The sequence below is a fragment of the Trichosurus vulpecula genome, chromosome 7 (assembly GCF_011100635.1).
Source record: "Trichosurus vulpecula isolate mTriVul1 chromosome 7, mTriVul1.pri, whole genome shotgun sequence".
Classification (NCBI taxonomy): domain Eukaryota; kingdom Metazoa; phylum Chordata; class Mammalia; order Diprotodontia; family Phalangeridae; genus Trichosurus; species Trichosurus vulpecula.
The window spans coordinates 163,156,998-163,176,479 of record NC_050579.1 but is presented as its reverse complement, the minus strand read 5'-3'; the positions used below and the strand labels follow the sequence as shown (position 1 = coordinate 163,176,479).

The 19,482-nt window shown below is 36.6% G+C and overlaps 1 protein-coding gene across 4 annotated transcripts in view; it reads right to left on the bottom strand.

Moving 5' to 3' along the window:
- Positions 1-474: 474 nt before the first annotated feature.
- Positions 475-19,482, bottom strand: part of HACE1 (HECT domain and ankyrin repeat containing E3 ubiquitin protein ligase 1) — a 92,950-nt gene continuing 73,942 nt past the window's right edge. For all 4 annotated transcript variants that reach the window (XM_036767917.1, XM_036767918.1, XM_036767916.1 and 1 more), the window contains 5 exons: positions 12,961-13,092; positions 7,482-7,580; positions 7,184-7,254; positions 2,608-2,721; positions 475-1,581 (listed from right to left, as the gene is read on the bottom strand). In XM_036767917.1, the coding sequence (XP_036623812.1) occupies positions 1,479-1,581; positions 2,608-2,721; positions 7,184-7,254; positions 7,482-7,580; positions 12,961-13,092 (519 nt within the window). In that variant the 3' untranslated portion in view covers positions 475-1,478. The remainder of the gene's footprint in view (positions 1,582-2,607; positions 2,722-7,183; positions 7,255-7,481; positions 7,581-12,960; positions 13,093-19,482) is intronic.

The window sequence follows — 19,482 nt, the reverse complement described above, 5'->3', positions numbered from 1 at the left end:
CCACAGCAAAAACATAATTCCAGGTAACTAAAATTTGGGAAGGTTTCTAACTCATCTTATCTCAGCATTTTATCTTTTTCCAGTAATATTTAAAGAATATTGCAAAGACAGTCATCAACAAATATTTCATTACTTCGTAGGTGGCATAATTTACATGTAAATCATTCCTCTAACATTTGAAAGTTCTTTTAAGTATAAGCAACAGTACTCTAAAAGCCATGGAATATTATTGTTACTAACTTCCAGAAATAAAGGATAAATATCTAAACAACACTAGAACATTTCTTTTGTTAAACCCTGCACAAAGACAGATTCTGTCACAATCCTCTTTAATTTTTTTTCTTGAAATGCATTAAGTCTATTCAGATCTGTTTTCTAAAATCAAACAGATCAAGGCATTTAAAAATGTATTTTGTAAACAATGTTATATATTTTAATTTTGTCGTAAGTAGTAAAATAAATATACTGAGCATGTTGATTTAAAAAGATACTTTATGCAAAAATAAAAACACATTTAAAATGATATATGCCAGGCTAATTCATTCTATAGGCATGTCCTCAGAACTCACGAGTAAAAACAAAACTGACTGGTTAAAAGAATTATGATAAAATATAACATTTAAATTTTACCTCAAATACAATTGAAAACTAAATCTAGGTATAAGAAATTTGAGAGCATATATATATATATACACACACACACATATATATATGCATGCATATAAATGATATATACAAGAAGCAAATTTACCAATTGAGATACAAATAATTAGTCCAATATAATGTAAACTTTAATATGTAAATTAGATGTCATTTCATCACCTATTTATCAATGACATTGGTCTTAACTTCATATATTAAAATATTAAAAAGCTTTAAAAAACATCATTGCAATATAGATACAACGTGAGAAAATACTTATTTGTGGCTTTATACACAATCAAATTCAACCAATTTTATATACTGTTTTTTCTCAAAAAAATAAATGGCACTTTGCATGCAACAAAATATACAAGACTGAGAGAGTCTATATATGATTCAAGTTGAGGGCAAAAATGGAAAAAAAAAAAACAAACAAACAAAAACAAAACAAACCATCCTCTGAAGCCTAACAGTTAAATGGCAGAAGTGGAATGTACAATAGAGCTGAGACTTAACATATTTGGTGCAGATTAAGGCAACATGAATAAGGAAAGGAGCTATTTCAAATACAAAACTATATACATGTATGTGTGTATACATGTAGATATATTTACAAATGAAATCTATGGCAATTTAAAATCTTCTGTAATTGTATCACAAAATTCAACAAACATACAATGAAAGAAAGGAGGGAGAAAAAAAGGATCCTTTAGGAATTTTAAACATCAGCCCTGCCCCTGGGCTGAATTTAGGCTGCTTCTCTGTTGATGGTTTCCTAAATGACTTCTGCCACTCTGAATCACGCCTCAGTAGTCAGATGAGTTTTCTAGACTTCATTATGCCATCGTGTAACCATAGCTTCCACAGTGTAATGCCACAAGCAGCCTGTCCTTAAGGATTTCCTTACTTGGGTATTCAGGTAACTTGAGCATGTTGATGCTTAAAAAGAAAAAAAACAAAAAACACTCACACCTCTATTAAATATGAAATTTCAGATTTTTTTCCTGGCACTGAAAACAGTACTAGATAATTAACATGAAACTGTCCTTTCAAATTTGCATTCAAATTGGAAAACCCTGAAGATGTATTTATGAAGAAAACAAAGCTTCACTGCTGCATTGCAGTACCCCTTAGCATTCAGATGGATTGTAGGAGAGTAAGTTCTTTTTGGTTTAAATTAAAAAGCAACAGAACAACTTAGTTTTAAGAATCTCTGCAAATTAAGTGTCACAGTGACCCTTGGTGAGTGAATGTATTCCATGCTATTACATATCAGGGAGTGGTTCATCCCAACACTCCTCCTACCATAACTGTACAGAGGAACACTTGTTTGGGATCAAAACATAACCTGTGAATTCACTGATAAAGGAAACTCCCTTTACCAACCCAAGGCAGCACCTTCTCTACAACTCAGTTTTAGAGGATTGCCCGGTGTTTAGAGAAGCAAGATTTGAACACGTCTTCCTCATTTGGAAGGTCTGCTCTCTATACTCTATTGCCCACAACCTCTCAATTCTTTCAAAAAGCCTGAATAAAGTACATAATTCAGTGGCCAAGTTTTCCTTTCAATGTACTAACACAAATCATACCTCGAATATTAAAAAAAAATTATTTTAAAAAATGACAAAATGAAAGTTGGCCCTTTTTTGGAACCAAACCATTATTTTCACTGGTACAGGGAGGGAGAGAACTCTCAACATGGAAAATCCCTTTATTAGTGCAGAATTGCATCTACTATGAAATTTATAATCTTGGAGAACTGCCAAAGCACTGAGAGGTTCAGCAACTTGCCTAGAGTAACACAGCTAGTGTCAGGGTTGAGTTCTAACCCAAGTCTTCAAATCTCCAAGGATATCAGTCCCAAGGCACCACATAATGAAAGATGAATACATTTAAATAATGATAGTAATTCATATGAATATAGTGCTTTAAGTTTGCAAAGCATTCTGAGGCTGTTTAACATACCATGTACTTGATGTCGGTAGCAGATTTGGCGTGTAGGGCACAGCAGCTATTGTAAAATTTTGCAATCCACTTCCACCCATTATATTAGCAAAGCCACCATGTGGGACCCTGGAACTAAAAAACAGTATGTTATTAAGCAGAAATTTTAGGAGTAACTTTTAAAATCTACATTATACAATGTTTTTCATTATTACTCTTTTTTGTTTCCAGGAAAAAGTGATGAAGGCCACCACTATGTTGAATGGAACAGACCCTTGTGGCAAAACTTATAGGATGATGGACAAAAGAGTCAACAGTTAGGCACTAGGTATGGATAGGTTAGAATGTGCATCAACAGAGAGAATATTCGAATCAACAAAATCACAAATCATTTTGAACATTCTCTACCATATATAGACACTACTATATAAAGATACCTGATCCACAGGGCCTATATATGGGCAGTGGGCATTCCCTTTTATAAGAACCATGAGGGAAACTGGAGACTTTATGGCACACTTTCTTGCTGTTTTTTAACTCTAAAAGTCAAATATGGTACCAAAGCAAAATGATCTGTACAGTCTCTTATCAAATAAAACACTCTGCCATGGAAGAGGTATGGATGGATATACAGCATAAACTCAGGAAGGTAAAAATGATTCAATTCCATCTAACTATTATCAGCTTTTTGTCTTCTGAACTCACCAACAGTTCCATTTTAAAAGCCCACATTCAATTGTGTAAAAATGCCCAGGGATATTTGCTTATCAAAAAGCTTACATGAAAGCGCTCCAAAAAGCAAGGAAGATGGAGAGGACAGAATCATTCTTTGAATGTTAGTTGTGTTGCAAAATAACAGCTTCAAGAAAATTAAAACTTCATCATATAAACAGGGAAGATCAGAATTTCTCAGGGTACTTAACTTCAATGACTGTGATACAACTGTTTCTACCCCACTATCCTGATTTAACTAAGAATAGTAAAATATTACATTTTAAAAGCAACATTTTTTTTCATTTATTTAATCATGATTAATGAGAAATATTTGTTTTACTAGCTCCATTTAAGTAATTTTACGGTATGCAGTGGAAGTATTTAATTTTTTAAAGCTGCACTGAAGACATACTTTATCTAGACTATAAAGAAACTGACATTCAGATGGTGTCTGAATTCCCTTCACCAGTATATATCACAACCCTTACACACATTCTCATCCTGTATGACTGTTATCTGTGTGTTCCTACAATGCCACACAGACAACTCATGGAATTCGTTTGGAAAGTCTTTTTTTTTTAAATACACGACCAGACTACCTTGATTTATACCTGTCATGAACAATTAGCTATCAGTTATATCACCACACATCTTTCCATATTCAGAATTACTGGTAAATTGTGATTCTTTTGAGATCATGTTCCATGATCTGCAGCTATAAAACACTGCCAATAGAATACTGGTGTTAGAAATGGGTTTTTATGGCAGCCAGCAGTTGAATACCATTGAAGGCACTGAACAAACTCTCTTCTATTCAATTTTGGGTCCAGTTTTACAATACTTGTCCAAGAATGACTAACTTATCAGGCTGCCTATCCAGATGCATGTCAAAAATCTAGACAATGTCTTTTTTATTCCCTTTCTTATGGATGTTAAGACCAATTACTTTTGCAATACTAAGGATTTCACTGAATAGCCTTGGTAGCACTCTAAGATGATGCAATCATTCCAATGTAGGGGGCACAGTGAGTAGAGTGTCAGGTCTGGAGTCAGGAAGACCCGAGTTCAAATGTAGCCCTCAAATGCTTACTAGCTGTGTGACACTGGGCAAGTCACTTAACCCTGGTTTGCCTCGGGGTCATGAAGAGTTAGATACAACTGAGGAACAACAAAAATATGTGAATAGCAGCATATGGAGAATCTTTTGTGTCAATAAAGAATTCTGTTTGGACTCTTCTCAGGATATCTTCTAAGACAAAAGGGAATACTCTATTTTATATCTTGTTTGATAACTATAACTATATTCAGGAATCTTCTGATTACTTTTTTCTACATGTTCCACAATGTTAATATATACATGGAAAACCCTTTGTTCAAATAAAAAAAATGCATTTTGCTCTAGAATTATAGACACAAGAGCTAGAAGGACCCGTCAAGATTATCTACTGCAACCCCCTAATCTTACAGGCGAGAAAAACTGAGGCCCAGTGAGGTGAAATGATCTGCCCAAGGTCACAAGGTAGTACATATTTAAACACAGGTTTTCTAATTCCAAGTTCAGCACTCCTCAATTAAGTCAAATGTGTTTTTAAAGCACTATACAAAAGAGCAGGTGGGTATTTTCAAACCTTTCAGCCCATCTTGTGCTGTAAAAAGTACCCTGCTACAGAAAATTTTCTATAAAAGCATGCCTTCTCTCATGTTTTTGTCGAGAATACCCTCAGTGCCTTCAGAGACCTTTCTATTAAAGCTGCATGACAGGTCTAAGTAAGAAACAACACTTTATCAGTGATGACTTGCATTCAGGAAGTGTTGCAAAACATAGATCCAGGGAACACAAATGGGTCAGAAACATATGGAAAGAAAGGAATAACAAGTGGACAAGTACTCACAGAAAATTAAAAGACCTGGAATAAGGACTGCAGTACATTAAGTAGAGTATGTTCAGAGGACTTATGGGACAACATGGATACAAACGTCACAGGCACGAAGGTGGGGCCTACATACAGCTCTAACCAAATCAACAAGATCACAGTTTCACTGAAGTCTTCAGAAAGCAGATGAATGTGTATTTGTTAATAAATTATCGCTTGCCTTTCCTCTCACCCTCTAGAGAAGATCCAACAAGGATCATTTCCATACATTTACAAATCCCTCTTTGAGCATTTTTTTTAAAGGTTTCCCTGAGTGCCTACATTAGCAGAGGAAAACTGACCATACACCCCAGACTCTACTCTTTCCTATAAAACTCCTGGCCTTCTTTGGCATTTCTAGACAACTATGTCTTACTATGGAGTAAGTTTGGTGTCCTGTATTAAAGAACTAATATGGAAATTTTTACATAACTGCACATGTATATGTCTGATTGCTTACTGTCTCAGGGAAGGGAGGGAGGAGAGAAGAGAAGGAAGGAAGGATAGAATTTGGAACTCAAAACTTTAAATAAAAATGATTTTTAAAAATTGTTTTTACATGTAATTGAGAAAAAATAAAATGACATAATTCTTAAAAAACTGAAAGGTGATCAGGTGGAATGTTCAAATTGTCATAATGAAAATTGGACTAACATTAAAGATATGGTATTTTTAAAATACTAATTTACATAGCTGAAGACCAGTAGTTAGATTTTTAATATTCAATAACAATAAATTCAACCAAGTACCTACACTGGGTACTCAAAGTACACTGCTATGTTAAATAAAAACTTTAGATAATACATAGGTCCAAGAGGTGCAAAGTTCTAGAAAGTTCCATACAAGTTCTAAGGTGGGGGTGAGTAGGTCAATAACAGGTCAAGAATATATCTGGAGTAGAGGTAACATTTGAGTTGAGCTTAAAACAATGAGTTGGAATTTAACAGATGGAGGGGAAGAAGAGCCTTCCAGATTTAGGGAACATCAAGGAGGTGGCAAAGTATGGGGCGTGGCAAAGAAAGGAGATGCAAAAAAGTTAAGGCGAAAGCGAACAATCCATCTTGGCTAGAGTGCTGAATATCTGGAAAGGCCTAATAGTCTTTTTCTAGCTTTTCTAGCCTTTTCCTAAGGTTAAAAAAGCACAGTATTGTCTAAGCAAGGGAATCTGAACTTGAGCCCAGTAAACAATAGCTAATATTTGGCTAGTTCCAAATGCATATGTATTTTTTTAAAGTTAGATGGCAACTAAAACTATTTTATTAATAATTCTTAGCATGATTATGGAAAAGTTCGGTGATTGATAAGCATTTATCGAATACCTGCTATAAGGATTCTGCTGGGTGCTGGGAATACAATGACAAAAGCAAAACAGTAGTGTCAAAGTACATGAAGAGCTTCCACTGCAAATTGGATATTCTTTCTGTTAACCCAAACCAACAACACAGCAATACTACAAATACAAATAATACTGTCTAGTTTGTCAGATTACGAGTTTTTCCAGCATAAAATATGCTTGTTGAGAACCTTGTTTATCGGCACTGTTTATCTTTGTGTAATACATTAAAATGATAGAAAAGAGGTAAGTGTGTCAGAAACTCAGAGTACTGAATATAACAACAAACATTTACGTAAAGCCTGCTATACGGCAAGCACTGCATTAAGTGCTTTATAAATGTCATCCCTTCTGATTCTCACAACAATCGGAGAAGTAGATGCTATTATTACCCCCATTTTAACGATGAGGAAACTGAGGCAAATAGGTTAAAGTAACTAACTCAGGGTCATACAGCAAGCTAATTCTTTGAACTCATTTCTTCATGACTCCAGGCCTGGAGCTATATTACTGGGGAACCCTTGCTGCCCCACACGAACCAGCTCTTCCTGAGTAATTTATCTCTAATTTATTACAATATTAATAAAAATAAAATTCTTCCCAAAATCAAATACATAATTACAAAAATATTTCTTACCTGCCAGTAACAAACTGCAACAGAAGCACTCTTTCTTCTTGAGTTATGCTTTCCACAACTTCCCAGAACCACTAACAGAAGAAAAGATATTTCATCCATATTTCATGTAATAGAAAATATGCATGAAAAGGGATTTTTTAAATTATTCTAAGTTCCTCATATGGTATTTCTATAAGAAGAATTTGGGAAATATTTTACTCTGATTAATCAGTACAGGTTTTGATATAGTAATGCTGAAAAGCTTATAGAATTAAAATGCAAAGTTCAGTTTTACTCCAATCACTTAAAGAGATTTTACCTGAACAACTGGATCATCTCTTTCATAGCCGCTTGTATATTCTGTATTTTTTATCCAATCACTCACATCAATTTCTGGCATACCAGAAAGCAGTAACTCCTTGGGGGAAGAAAAAAAGCCTGATTAATCTTGAGAAGGAAAAAAAGATTACATTTAAATAATAAATTTACTTTCAGAAATTTATCATATAAAATTGAAATTCTTAATGGCTTTTAGGAGATCAAACAATGCAACTCTTAAATGTGGACAAAATCTAGCCCGGGGGGCGGAGTCAAGATGGCAGCTGAAAAGCAGGGACTTGCCTAGGGCTCTCCCCCAGGACCCTCCAAACAACTATTAAAAAATGTCTCTGAACAAATTCTGGAACTGCAGAACACACAAAATAGCAGAGAGAAGCAGGGCTCCAGCCCAGGACAGCCTGGATGGTCACTGGGTATGGTCTATCGCCCACGGAGCTGAGAGTGGAGCGGAGCAGAGCCCAACATCCAGACCAACTAGACCGGAGGCCAGGCTGAAAAGGCCCTAGCGCCCTGAATCAGTGAGCTGTGGCAGTTACCAGACTTCTCAACCCACAAACACCAAAAACAATAGAGAAGGTTAGTGGGAAAAGCTGCCGGGGGACAGAGTGAAGGGACAGAGTGAAAGGAGTTCACCTTTCAGCCACCGCCCCAGCGGCAGCGGAGGTGGTGCAGCTACAGAACTACAGCTGCAGTTGCTTCCTGCCCCAAGCCCACCTGGTGGGAGGAATTAAGTGGCAGATCTGGGCGAGTGTACAGAGCCTGCTGCGGTTCTTGGCGGAGGAGAAGTGCTGGTGTGGCAGAGCTTGCTGTAAGAAACAGCTCTGAAAACAACAGCACAGACCCTCAAGCTTGGAACAAAGCACTCTCTACCCTACAAGCAGTCATACCCTGACAAAAAACTCAAGGGTCAAGTAGTTGGCTGGGAACATGGCCAGGCAGTGAAAACATACTCAGATTCAGACTCAGACTTTGGAATCTTTCTTTGGTGACAAAGAAGACCAAAACAGACAGCCAGAAGCAGTCAATAAAGTCAAAGAGCCTACATCAAAAGCCTCCAAGAAAAACATGAACTGGTCTCAGGCCATGGAAGAGCTCAAAAAGGATTTGGAAAAGCAAGTTAGAGAAGAAGAGGAAAAACTGGGAAGAGAAATGAGAATAATGCAAGAAAACCATGAAAAACAAGTCAATGACTTGCTGAAGGAGACCCCAAAAAAATACTGAAGAAAACAACACCTTAAAAAATAGACTAATTAAAAAAAAAATAGACTAATTCAAATGGCAAAAGAGCTCCAAAAAGGCAATGAGGAGAAGAATGACTTGAAAAGCAGAATTAGCCAAATGGAAAAGGAGGTCCAAAAGACCACTGAAGAAAACATTACCTTAAAAATTAGATTGGAGCAAGTGGAAGCTAGGGACTTGATGAGAAATCAAGATATTATCAAACAGAAACAAAGGAATGAAAAATGGAAGACAATGTGAAATATCTCATTGGAAAAACCACTGACCTGGAAAATAGATCCAGGAGAGAGAATTTTAAAATTATTGGACTACCTGAAAGTCATGATCAAAAAAAAAGAGCCTAGATATCATCTTTCAAGAAATTATCAAGGAGAACTGCCCTGATATTCTAGAACCAGAGGGTAAAATAGAAATTGAAAGAATCCACTGATCGCCTCCTCAAAAAGATCTCAAAAATAAAACTCTTAGGGAATATTGTCGCCAAATTCCAGAGCTCCCAGATCAAGGAGAAAATACTGCAAGCAGCCAGAATGAAACAATTTGAGTATTGTGGAAACACAATCAGAATAACCCAAGATCTAGCAGCTTCCACATTAAGGGATCAAAGGGCTTAGAATATGATATTCCAGAGGTCAATGGAACTAGGATTAAAACCAAGAATCACCTACCCAGCAAAACTGAGTATCATGCTCCAAGGCAAAATATGGAGTTTCAATAAAATAGAGGACTTTCAAGCTTTCTCAGTGAAAAGACCAGAGCTGAATAGAAAATTTGACTTTCAAACACAAGAATCAAGAGAAGCATGAAAAGGTAAACAAGAAAGAGAAATGATAAGGGACTTACTAAAGTTGAACTGCTTTGTTTACATTCCTACATGGAAAGATGATGTGTATAATTCATGAGACCTCAATATTAGGGTAGCTGAAGGGAATATATATATATAGAGAGACAGAGGGCACAGGGTGAGGTGAATATGAAGGGATGATATCTAAAAAAATTAAATCAAATTAAGGAACGAGAGAGGAATATATTGAGAGTGGGAGAAAGGGAAAGATAGAATGGGGTAAATTATCTCGCATAAAAGTGGCCAGAAAAAGAAGTTCTGTTGGGAGGGAAGAGGGGGCAGGTAAGGGGGAATGGGTGAATCTTGCTCTCATTGGATTTGACCTGAGGAGGGAATACCATACACACTCAATTGGGTATCTTACCCCACAGGAAAGAAGAAGGAAGGAGATAAAAAAGGCAGGGACAATAAAAGGGAGGGCAGAAGGGGGAGGAGGTAATCAAAAACAAACACTTCTGAAAAGGGACAGGGTCAAGGGAGAAAACTGAATAAAGGGGGACAGGATAGGAAGAAGCAAAATATAGTTAGTCTTTCACAACATGAGTATTGTGGAAGGGTGTTACATAATGATATGCATGTGGCCTATGTTAAACTGCTTGACTTCTTAGGGAGGGTGGGTGGGGAGGGAAGAGGGGAGAGAATTTGGAACTCAAAGTTTTAAAAGAAGATGTTCAAAAAAAAGTTTTTGCATGCAACTAGGAAATAAGATATACAGGCAATGGGGCATAAACATCTATCTTGCCCTACAAGAAAGTAAAGGAAAAGGGGATGGGGGGGAGTGGGGTGACAGAAGGGAGGGCTGACTGGGGGACAGGGCAATCAGAATATATGCCATCTTGGAGTGGGGGAGAGGGTAGAAATGTGGAGAAAATTTGTAATTCAACCTCTTGTGAAAATCAATGCTGAAAACTAAAAATATTAAATAAATTAAGATTCCTAGCCCCACCCCAAAAAAAATTTGGACAGAATCTTTTATGCATATCAATATTTAACAGGTTGCTCTACATTTTTATCATTTCACTAAAATATACACAGAAACAATATATATTTATGACAATATGAGTAACAGTATATTGGATTATAATTTTTGGTGCCTTCATATTTTCATTATAGATTACTCTATAAAAACTTAAGAAACCCTGTCAGCAATAGGGAACTACTCTAAAAACGAAGAAGACAGAAAAACCTAGACAATTCTGGTTGAGTCAACAGATTCCAACCATCTGCGGGGAGAGGAGTTACCTAGTGAATACAAAGAAAAACTTACTATCTCTGAACTCTTGGTAATATTTCTTTTTTGTTTACTACCTTTTAAAGAAAAGGAATCATAGGATTGGAGATTTCAGATCAGAGATTTAGATTTAGAGGGATTTCAGAGGTCATCTTAATACAATTCTCTCATTATGCAGAAAATGTGGCACAGAAAAAGTAAGGTAACACGACTAAGGTCACATATGCAGTAAGTGGCTGAACTACAGATTTAAAACCAGATTCTCTGACTCCAAATTGAGTCTTCTTTCCCAGAATACTGAAAAATTTGTTGTATCTGTGTAGCCACATGTGCCACTTCAGCACTGTTCCTCTTATATTTGTTTACAATTCAGTTTGAACTGTAACAGAAAAGCAAAATATGTGATTTTGAGAATATCACTTGGGATATATTTTATACATTGACTCCTCTTAAACTGTTTCATTCCTAAGGCTTTTTTTTTTAACTTTTAACAATAACTAAGAGGTAGATTCTCCACCCTAAACAGTGTCATAGAGTTCAGAGAGTGCTATAGAGACTTGATTGTCCTAGAGTGCCAATACCTATTTCTCAAACATGCAGTCGTGTACATATTCCAGAAGAGGAAGAAAAAGAAATTAGTTTCTCCTCTTTCACTAAAAGATATAAGGGCAGCTAGGTAGTGCAGTGATATAGAGCACTTAAATTGGAGAGATATCCAAGGGTATGAGGAATCCGTCAGTGTGGACATTTCTAAATTGAAAAAAAAAAAAGCTTAGATTTAGAATAATCTAAATTTAATAAAAATCATTTCTGGCAGTCACGTGCCTATATTGCAGAGCATATTTTTCTTTAACAGATAGTTTTTTTGCTTTCTATTACATTATTATAAAATTAATTCATTCTAAAACAAAACTGATTTCTTAAAGACTCTTACACTAAAAGCCTGATATGTAAGAGAATGGTTTATAGTACATACATACAGTGGAATATATGTATTATAATACATTAATAAGGTGACAAGAGAAAGTATACTTGTGGGAAGTTTATATTTGGAAGAATGGTGCTACGGGGGATAATTAGGCATGGTACGTAACTTTGCAGAGTTTATGATCTACATGCCTTGGAAGAAAAACACAGAAAAACTGAGGAGTAAGGCAAGATCACATAATGAGAAGGAACCACAGAGGCCTAACGTACTTCTATGTCTTGGCTGATAAGTGGTCGATCAGTCTTTTTCCTGAGCACCTCTAGTAAGGGGGAATCTACCAGCTCCCAAAGTAGCCCATTCCATTTTTGGACAGCTCTGTTAGGAAGATTTTCTTTCCATGAAGGGTGAGTGTGCAACTCTGAAATTTCCATCAATTGCTCCTAATTCTGCCAAATGAGGTCAAGCAGAACCAGACTTTTCTAGATTAAATGTCTCTAGTTCCTTCAACTGATCATCATATGGCCAAAATCATTCATCATCCTAGCTGTCTTCTGGATACCTTTTAAAGCTTACTAAAATGGGATACCCAAAATAAAGCAAAATACTCCACATCAAGACAAAATACAAAGTTATTATTGCCTCCCTAGGCCTGGAAACGTCATCTTATTTAATGCAACCCAAGACTGCATTACATTTCTTAGCAGTTATACTATACTGTGGACTAATAGTAAACCTGAAATTCATTAAAACTCCTAGGTAAATATTAAGCTGCTGTGTAGCCAAAACTTCTGTATCATGTACTTCTAAAGTTGACTTTTTTGAACCTCATGTGATTTAATATTTATGTACACTAAATTTCACAACTCCAAGTTGGTAATCTACCAATTGTTAAAAGAAAGAAGAATCTAAGCAGTTTTTAAACACAACCAAACTATCCCAACCTCCTTGAATGATTAGAGGAAAGAGGAAGAAGCTAAGACAGTAATAGTCCTACAACTGCATTAATGGTTCATACTCCAACTTGACCTGTGTCGTACAAGCACAATATATACATATATGTGTGTGTGTGTGTGTGTGTGTGTGTGTTGTGTATGTATGTGTGTATACACACATACATACACCCGTATCCAAATGTCCAAATCTAATTTCTGAATAATAACATAAAACCAGAAGTGAAGTCTTGTCAGTAATTAAAAGACCAGGTACTTTCCACTTACCAGTTCATATTCATCAAAAAGTTGTATAAGGGAAGGTGGAATGAACATGTGGAAGCCCTGTAAGAAAGCATTGATCTGAGGCTGAATGGCTCTTGTCATTCGGAGCTCAGTAACAAGCTGGACATATTCTGCCTGTAATTAAGAATGCGACAAAGGAATAAAAATGTTAATGTGGTAAAAAAAAAATCAGTAACAATATAAAACATGTTTCCTCAGTTCAAAAGGCAAAATCTGTCCACAATGGTATAAATTCACATAAACTGATTACAGTTCTATCATATGAATGCAATTTACAAAGTAAATGATATAATGAAAAACCTCAGCTAAGCACAAGCTAATTGCCTGTTGCTCAAAGAAGTCTTTTTAAAAATTAATAATTCATTATAAAATGGATGCTTATATTGAAAAATAATGTTTGGTGACTCAATTCATTATTTAGGTGTGTTTTGGCACCAATAAAAATAATAATATATGACCAATGGTGATAAAATATGTAGCTATATTTTATCAACTTTATATTTTCTAACAAAAAGTATGAATCACTCAACTCTGAATGAATATTCGCAGCAATTATCTTTTGATTGATTCTTATCCCTCCAAGGAATGCATATTCCTTGGGCACAAAAAAACCACTCACCCGATCTCCCTTCATTTATTCCTTCTTTTGAAGGAACAAAACACTTGATATTCTGTTTTAAGAGAAATATCACACACCCCAAGTCAGCAAGTGTTACCACACACCACTGGTTATGGCTTTTCTGAAATACTTAGAATTGTGGGTAACTTACAGCCATCAATGCATTCTCAATACTGCAAATGGGCTACTTATTCCCCTGGCACAGAAATGGAATCAGTCTATCTCTTCACAGGTAAACACATCAGATGCCAGCTATCACATGTGCTACTTTCCCTACAACATGCTATATATAACACCAAAAGTTTTATTAAGTCCAGTCTCTAGCAGGAAGAATCATTTGCTACTAGTTATTTACTGGTGGTTTCTGGGCAGAGAGGAAAACCTGAAATGAAAATAATCCTAGTTCTGAAAGTTTATTCTCCAACCTGACTTGCCATGAACAGATTTTATTTCTTTCCTTGATGATTTCTTGGAAAATGCTGTCCTAGCCCTTTTTTTTCAATCATGGCTTTCAGGTAGACCAATAATTCTTAAATTCTCTCCTGGATCTATTTTCCAGGTCAGTTGTTTTTTCCAATGAGGTATTTTACATTTTCTTCTATTTTTCTACCCTTTTGATTTTGTTTGACTGATTCTTGATGTCTCATAGTCATTAGCTTCCACTTGCCCAATTCTAATTTTTAACAAATTGTTGTCTTCGGTTAGCTTTTGTACCTCCTTTTCCATTTGGCCAATTCTACTTTTTAAGGACTTCTTTTCCACAGTCAATTTTTGTCCTTCCTGTTCCAAGCTATTGACTCTCTCTTGCATACCTCTCATTTTTTTTCCCAATTATTCTTCTGCCTCTCTTATTTGACTTTAAAAATCCTTCTTGAGCTCTTCCAAGAAGACTTTTGAGCTTAAGACCAGTTCATATACCCCTTTGAGGTTTCAGATGTGGGAATAGTGACAATGTTGTCCTCTTCTGAATTTGTGCTTTGACCTTCCCTGTCTGCATAAAAATCTATGGTCTTTGATTTTCTATGTTGCTTCTTGCTCATTGTGCTTGGCTTTTAAAGTTGATCCCTGCTTCTGGCGCACAAGGGGCACTGACCCATGCTTCTTGTGCTTGGGGCTAAGGGTCTGGTTATTGGTTTTGTGTGATGGGGCCTCAGGTTCTGGCAGCTGGAGACTATAGAAGCTGTAGCTTACCTGGTGCTGAGCTCAAGCTGGTGGTGTTGGCTGGTGTGTGTAGAAGCCATGTGGGGTTTTACTGTGTTTCCCCTGGGTTACACTTAAGCTTGCAGACTGAGGTGTGGGAGTAGGGGTGGTCTGGCTGCTGGAAGTCACCTCCTTGCCAGGGCCTGCACTACAGCACAGGTAGGCTCAGCTGCTGGTGGACACCCATCTGCTGTGCAAATAGTGGTTCTCTGCGCTGGTGTCTGCCAGTTCCCCAGACTCTGTGAGGGCACGCGCAGATCCTGGTGTTGGTGCTTGCCTGCTCCACCACCCTGGGGCTCAGGATCTCCAGTTCATTTGATGAGGTGGGGCTGGTCACTGGCTTGCCAGAATGTCTCCCATCCTGTACTGGTCCCCTTCAGGCACAGCAAGAGGTACCTTTCTCATTAATCCCTCTAGCCTCACAAGCTAAAAAATTACTGCACCCCGTCGTTTTACTCGTTCCAGGATTTTTCCTGGGGTGGTATTTTTTGGGTTTTTCAAGGTCAGTAAAGGAAAGCAAGAGTGACTCACATACTGCTTACTCCACCATCTTGGCTCCCAGAAGTCCCAGAATTTATTTCGATGTAGCTTCATTTGTCTGATACATTAGGACATCATATAGTGGCTGCTGTCCATTCAAATTAATACTGTGGTCTTTACATATTCTGAAGTATAAAACTCATTTTTTTTGCCCAAGAACTGTTTCTGTCTTGTTTTCAGGGGTTGTTGTTTGGTCATTTTTAGTCATGTCTGACTCTTCTGGACCCCTTTTGGGGTTTTCTGGGCAAAGACACTACAGTGGTTTACTATTTCTTTCTCCAGCTCATTTTGCAGATGAGAAAACTGAGGCAAAGAGGGGTAAGTAACTTGTCAAGGATCAAACAACTAGTAAGTGTTCAAGGCCACATTTTAACTCAGGTCGTCCTGACTCCAGACTTGTCACTCTACCCACTGCACCCCGTAACCACCCTCATTTTCAATTCCTATTAAATATTTTATTTATTCACTCTCATTCAACCTACAAAGCCAACACCTGCCAAATCTTTTGCCTTCTATTTCCACAAAATCTCTCCAATTCCCTTTCATTCATATAACAGCCTAATTCAAATCCTGATTAACTCTCTTACCTCTCACCTGGAACACTGCAATAGCTTTCTAATTGTATTCATGTCTCAAGTCTGCCTCAAGTCTCCCTTTCCTGATCCACTCTCCATACAACTGCTAAGTAATTTGCCTCTGACGGCAGGTCTGGTCACATAACTCCTCTTCCCACTCCAAATAAATTCTAGTGACTTCTGATTACCTCTAGGATCAAATATAAATTGTTTGACATGTAAAGCTCTTTACAACCTGACCTTTCCTATCTTTCTAGTCTTCTTACACATTATTTTTCTCTGGCTATGGAATCCAACAACATTGTCCCTCACCGTGTCACACATATGCCATTCCATACTCCTGTGCCACGTTTCAACTTGCTGTCTCTCCCAACCCTGGATTATTCTCCCTTCATCTCTGCATCTTGGAACTTCTAGTTTCTTCCAACTCAGCTAACGTGCCAACTTCTTCATGAAGTCTTTCCTGACCCCCCCAGTTATAAGCACATTCCCTCTCATAAACATCCTGCATTCATTCATTCATTCATTCATTCACTAATTCTGTGTGTGTATGTGTGTGTGTGTGTGTGTGTATGTGACTGTTTTACTCTTGCTTAGCAGAGTGTAGGCACAGAGCAAAGCAATTATTAAATTGTTACTGTCATTGTCAAAAACCCTTAAGTGGCAGGAGAAATATTACAGAAATAAAATTTGAAACTGAAAATAGCATAGGGGTGAGAAGACCTGAGTTTGACCTACAGATCTGTTATTTAATGTCTATGTAATCATCTTTTTTAAAGTGGGGGCAGCTAGGTGGCGCAGTGAGTAGAGCACTGGCCCTGGAGTCAGGAGGACCTGAGTTCAAATCTGGCCTCAGACACTTGACACACTTACTAGCTGTGTGACCTTGAGCAAGTCACTTAACCCCAATTGACCTGCCTTCCCCCATGCAAAGAAAAAAGAAAAGATGTGTGTGGCCATCTCATTTTTAAAATCAAAGACTGGATTTACAGTCTAATAGCTATTGGATCTATCAGCTCTAACATTCTATGATTGCATATCAGAATGGATGACATAAAATATCTTAAAACTTTCTGGCAACTTATTTTGGCAAATAAGTTGAAGGATTTGATTATCTCCTTTGAGGGTATCTATTTTTATTGGCATACATATAAAATGCAAACATTCATTACTAACATGCATCAACTCAACTGGAATGGGTCAATTCAATAGATGACATTTCCAAAACGTATGTCAGGCTGTGTAAACTACAGCACCGTTGTAAATTTCAAAGGTAATAGTCACATCATTCATAAGAAACACATTTCAGAAAAAACACAAACTTCAGATATTAAAGGCACATACCAACAATATATTAAACTGCCTAATTATTTCAGGTATGCTGAAACAAGACAGTATATGCTGAGATTTCTAGAAATAACCCATGTGTGGTTTTCCAATAAGTTACCGGCTCCATGAAAAGGATGTTTTTTAAAGGTAATGCTCATATCAGATAACAGTTTATTTATAAAATGGATTAACATACATAAAGTACTTTGACTTATATTTTCATGTGTTCTTCACAACAACCCTACAGAGTAAATAGTGCAGATCTCATCAGTTCTATTTTACAAATGAAGAGAATAAACTCAAGCTTAGAAAATTTAAGTGACTTGCCCAAGCTCGCACAACTTTAAGAGGCAAAAGACTCAAAACCATGTTTTCTGATTCCATATCCAGGGTTCTTTATCACCCAACTCTGTGCTTCCTCATTCTAAATATGTTAGTAAGATCCTCAAACTGTTTAACAATGTATTTCTTCCTACAACCTAAAAATTCAAGGCAAGATCTACCAACAGATCTTACTTATCTTGCATGTATTAGTCTAACTTAAGAAACTTCTTAAGTTATGATAATATTTCAAAAATATCTTCATGATGTACTTTTTATAAATGTCCAGACATCTGACTCACCTTATTGGCTCACTTTATCTTTAGAAAAATGATCACAAAAAATACAAAGTAGTTTTGAACCCTCTAGTCCACATTTTAATTCTATAAATAAACAGTTCTTATATGCATTCAACCCTACATACTGTGGAAAAACTTACAGGAGTCAAAGTATCTACATAAAGAGATTCTGAAATAAAATACCACGTAAGAACTAAAGCTAAATTCTCACTTGATCCAAGACTGTGGGTATTAGAAGAAATGCTAGAAATAAAAAACTCAAACATTTCCCCTTAAAGTCTATCCTAGGCAGGCAATGATATAGACCAAAAACTCACCTCTAAGAAAGGTGGTATATAATGTCAAATGAACTTAATCTACATTTTGCTGGAAAGATCCCAAGGACTTTCTATAAAATCAGACAACATGGAATAAAATTGGAGATTTTTTAAGACTACAAAAATTTTTGACTGGTATAGGTTAAAAAAAAAAAAAGGAAACGTAAGCTTAGAACTTCCTTAAAGTCTCAGTGCAATGACAAAAGAAAGATGAATTTCCGCAAATTTTGCCATTTGGAAAACCATACACGGGTTATTTCTTTTGCCCTTATGTCTGGCAGCTGATATGGCATAACTAAATAAAAAGTTTCAATATGGAAAATAAAAACAAAAAGATTAAGGAGAAATAGCTGCTAAATTTAGAACTGCAAGTCTAGTTTCAGCAACATTTTGAGATGACAATCTTATCTAAATATGTCAAATATAAAGGATTAACTAAAATTTCTATTTTCTTACAAAACTTCAAAAGCCTTAAAGGAGAGAGAGATGGGAGCACCAGATGGAGGCAAGATGGCCAGAGTAAAAGGAAACAATGGAGTTGAGATACCATCCACAACTCCTCCAAACAGATCAATAAAATGCACCAGACCAAATCTCTATGAAGAAATTAAAAAAAATAATCACAGACCCAGGTAAACATAGGGAATCAGACTGAGAGGCCTGAAGATACAGGGGACAGGCTAAGGGCAAGAGCTTGGATACTAAGCATTCCAGGGAGGAACTGCATACCAACACAGAAAGAGGCCCCCAATCCATACAGGGCACCCCTGGAACATTGCAACTGAAACAGGTTCCAACTGGGAATTTGAGAACCTGCACCGGGCCCAGCAGTGACTGGCATTACCTTTCTTAGGAAAGGAGGCCTTGGGCAGAGTACCAAGAAAAGAGGAAGTTCATAAGTTAGTAGTAGCACATGTGGCCCTTACCCTAAGCTCATAGAAGGATTTCAAATCTACTATCTAACCCAGTCTGGGGATGAACAATCAAGGCAGGAAACCAAGATCAGAGGATAGCATACAATTCTGCCCCTTTGAACCAACAGAAAAAAAAAAATTGGAAAGGATATTGACACAAGATGTACAGAACCTTACCCAAGCAACAAAATCCCTGAAAACTGAAATGGACTAAATAGAAGTCAATAGCTTTAGGAGGCAGCAAGAAATATTAAAACAAAGTAAAAAAGCTGAAAAAAAAAATGGAAGAAAATGTAATGTATCTCACAGCAAAAAACTGACCTAGAAAAGATATCAAAGGGAAAAAAAAAATTTAAGAATCACTGGACTATCTGAATACCACGACCAAAA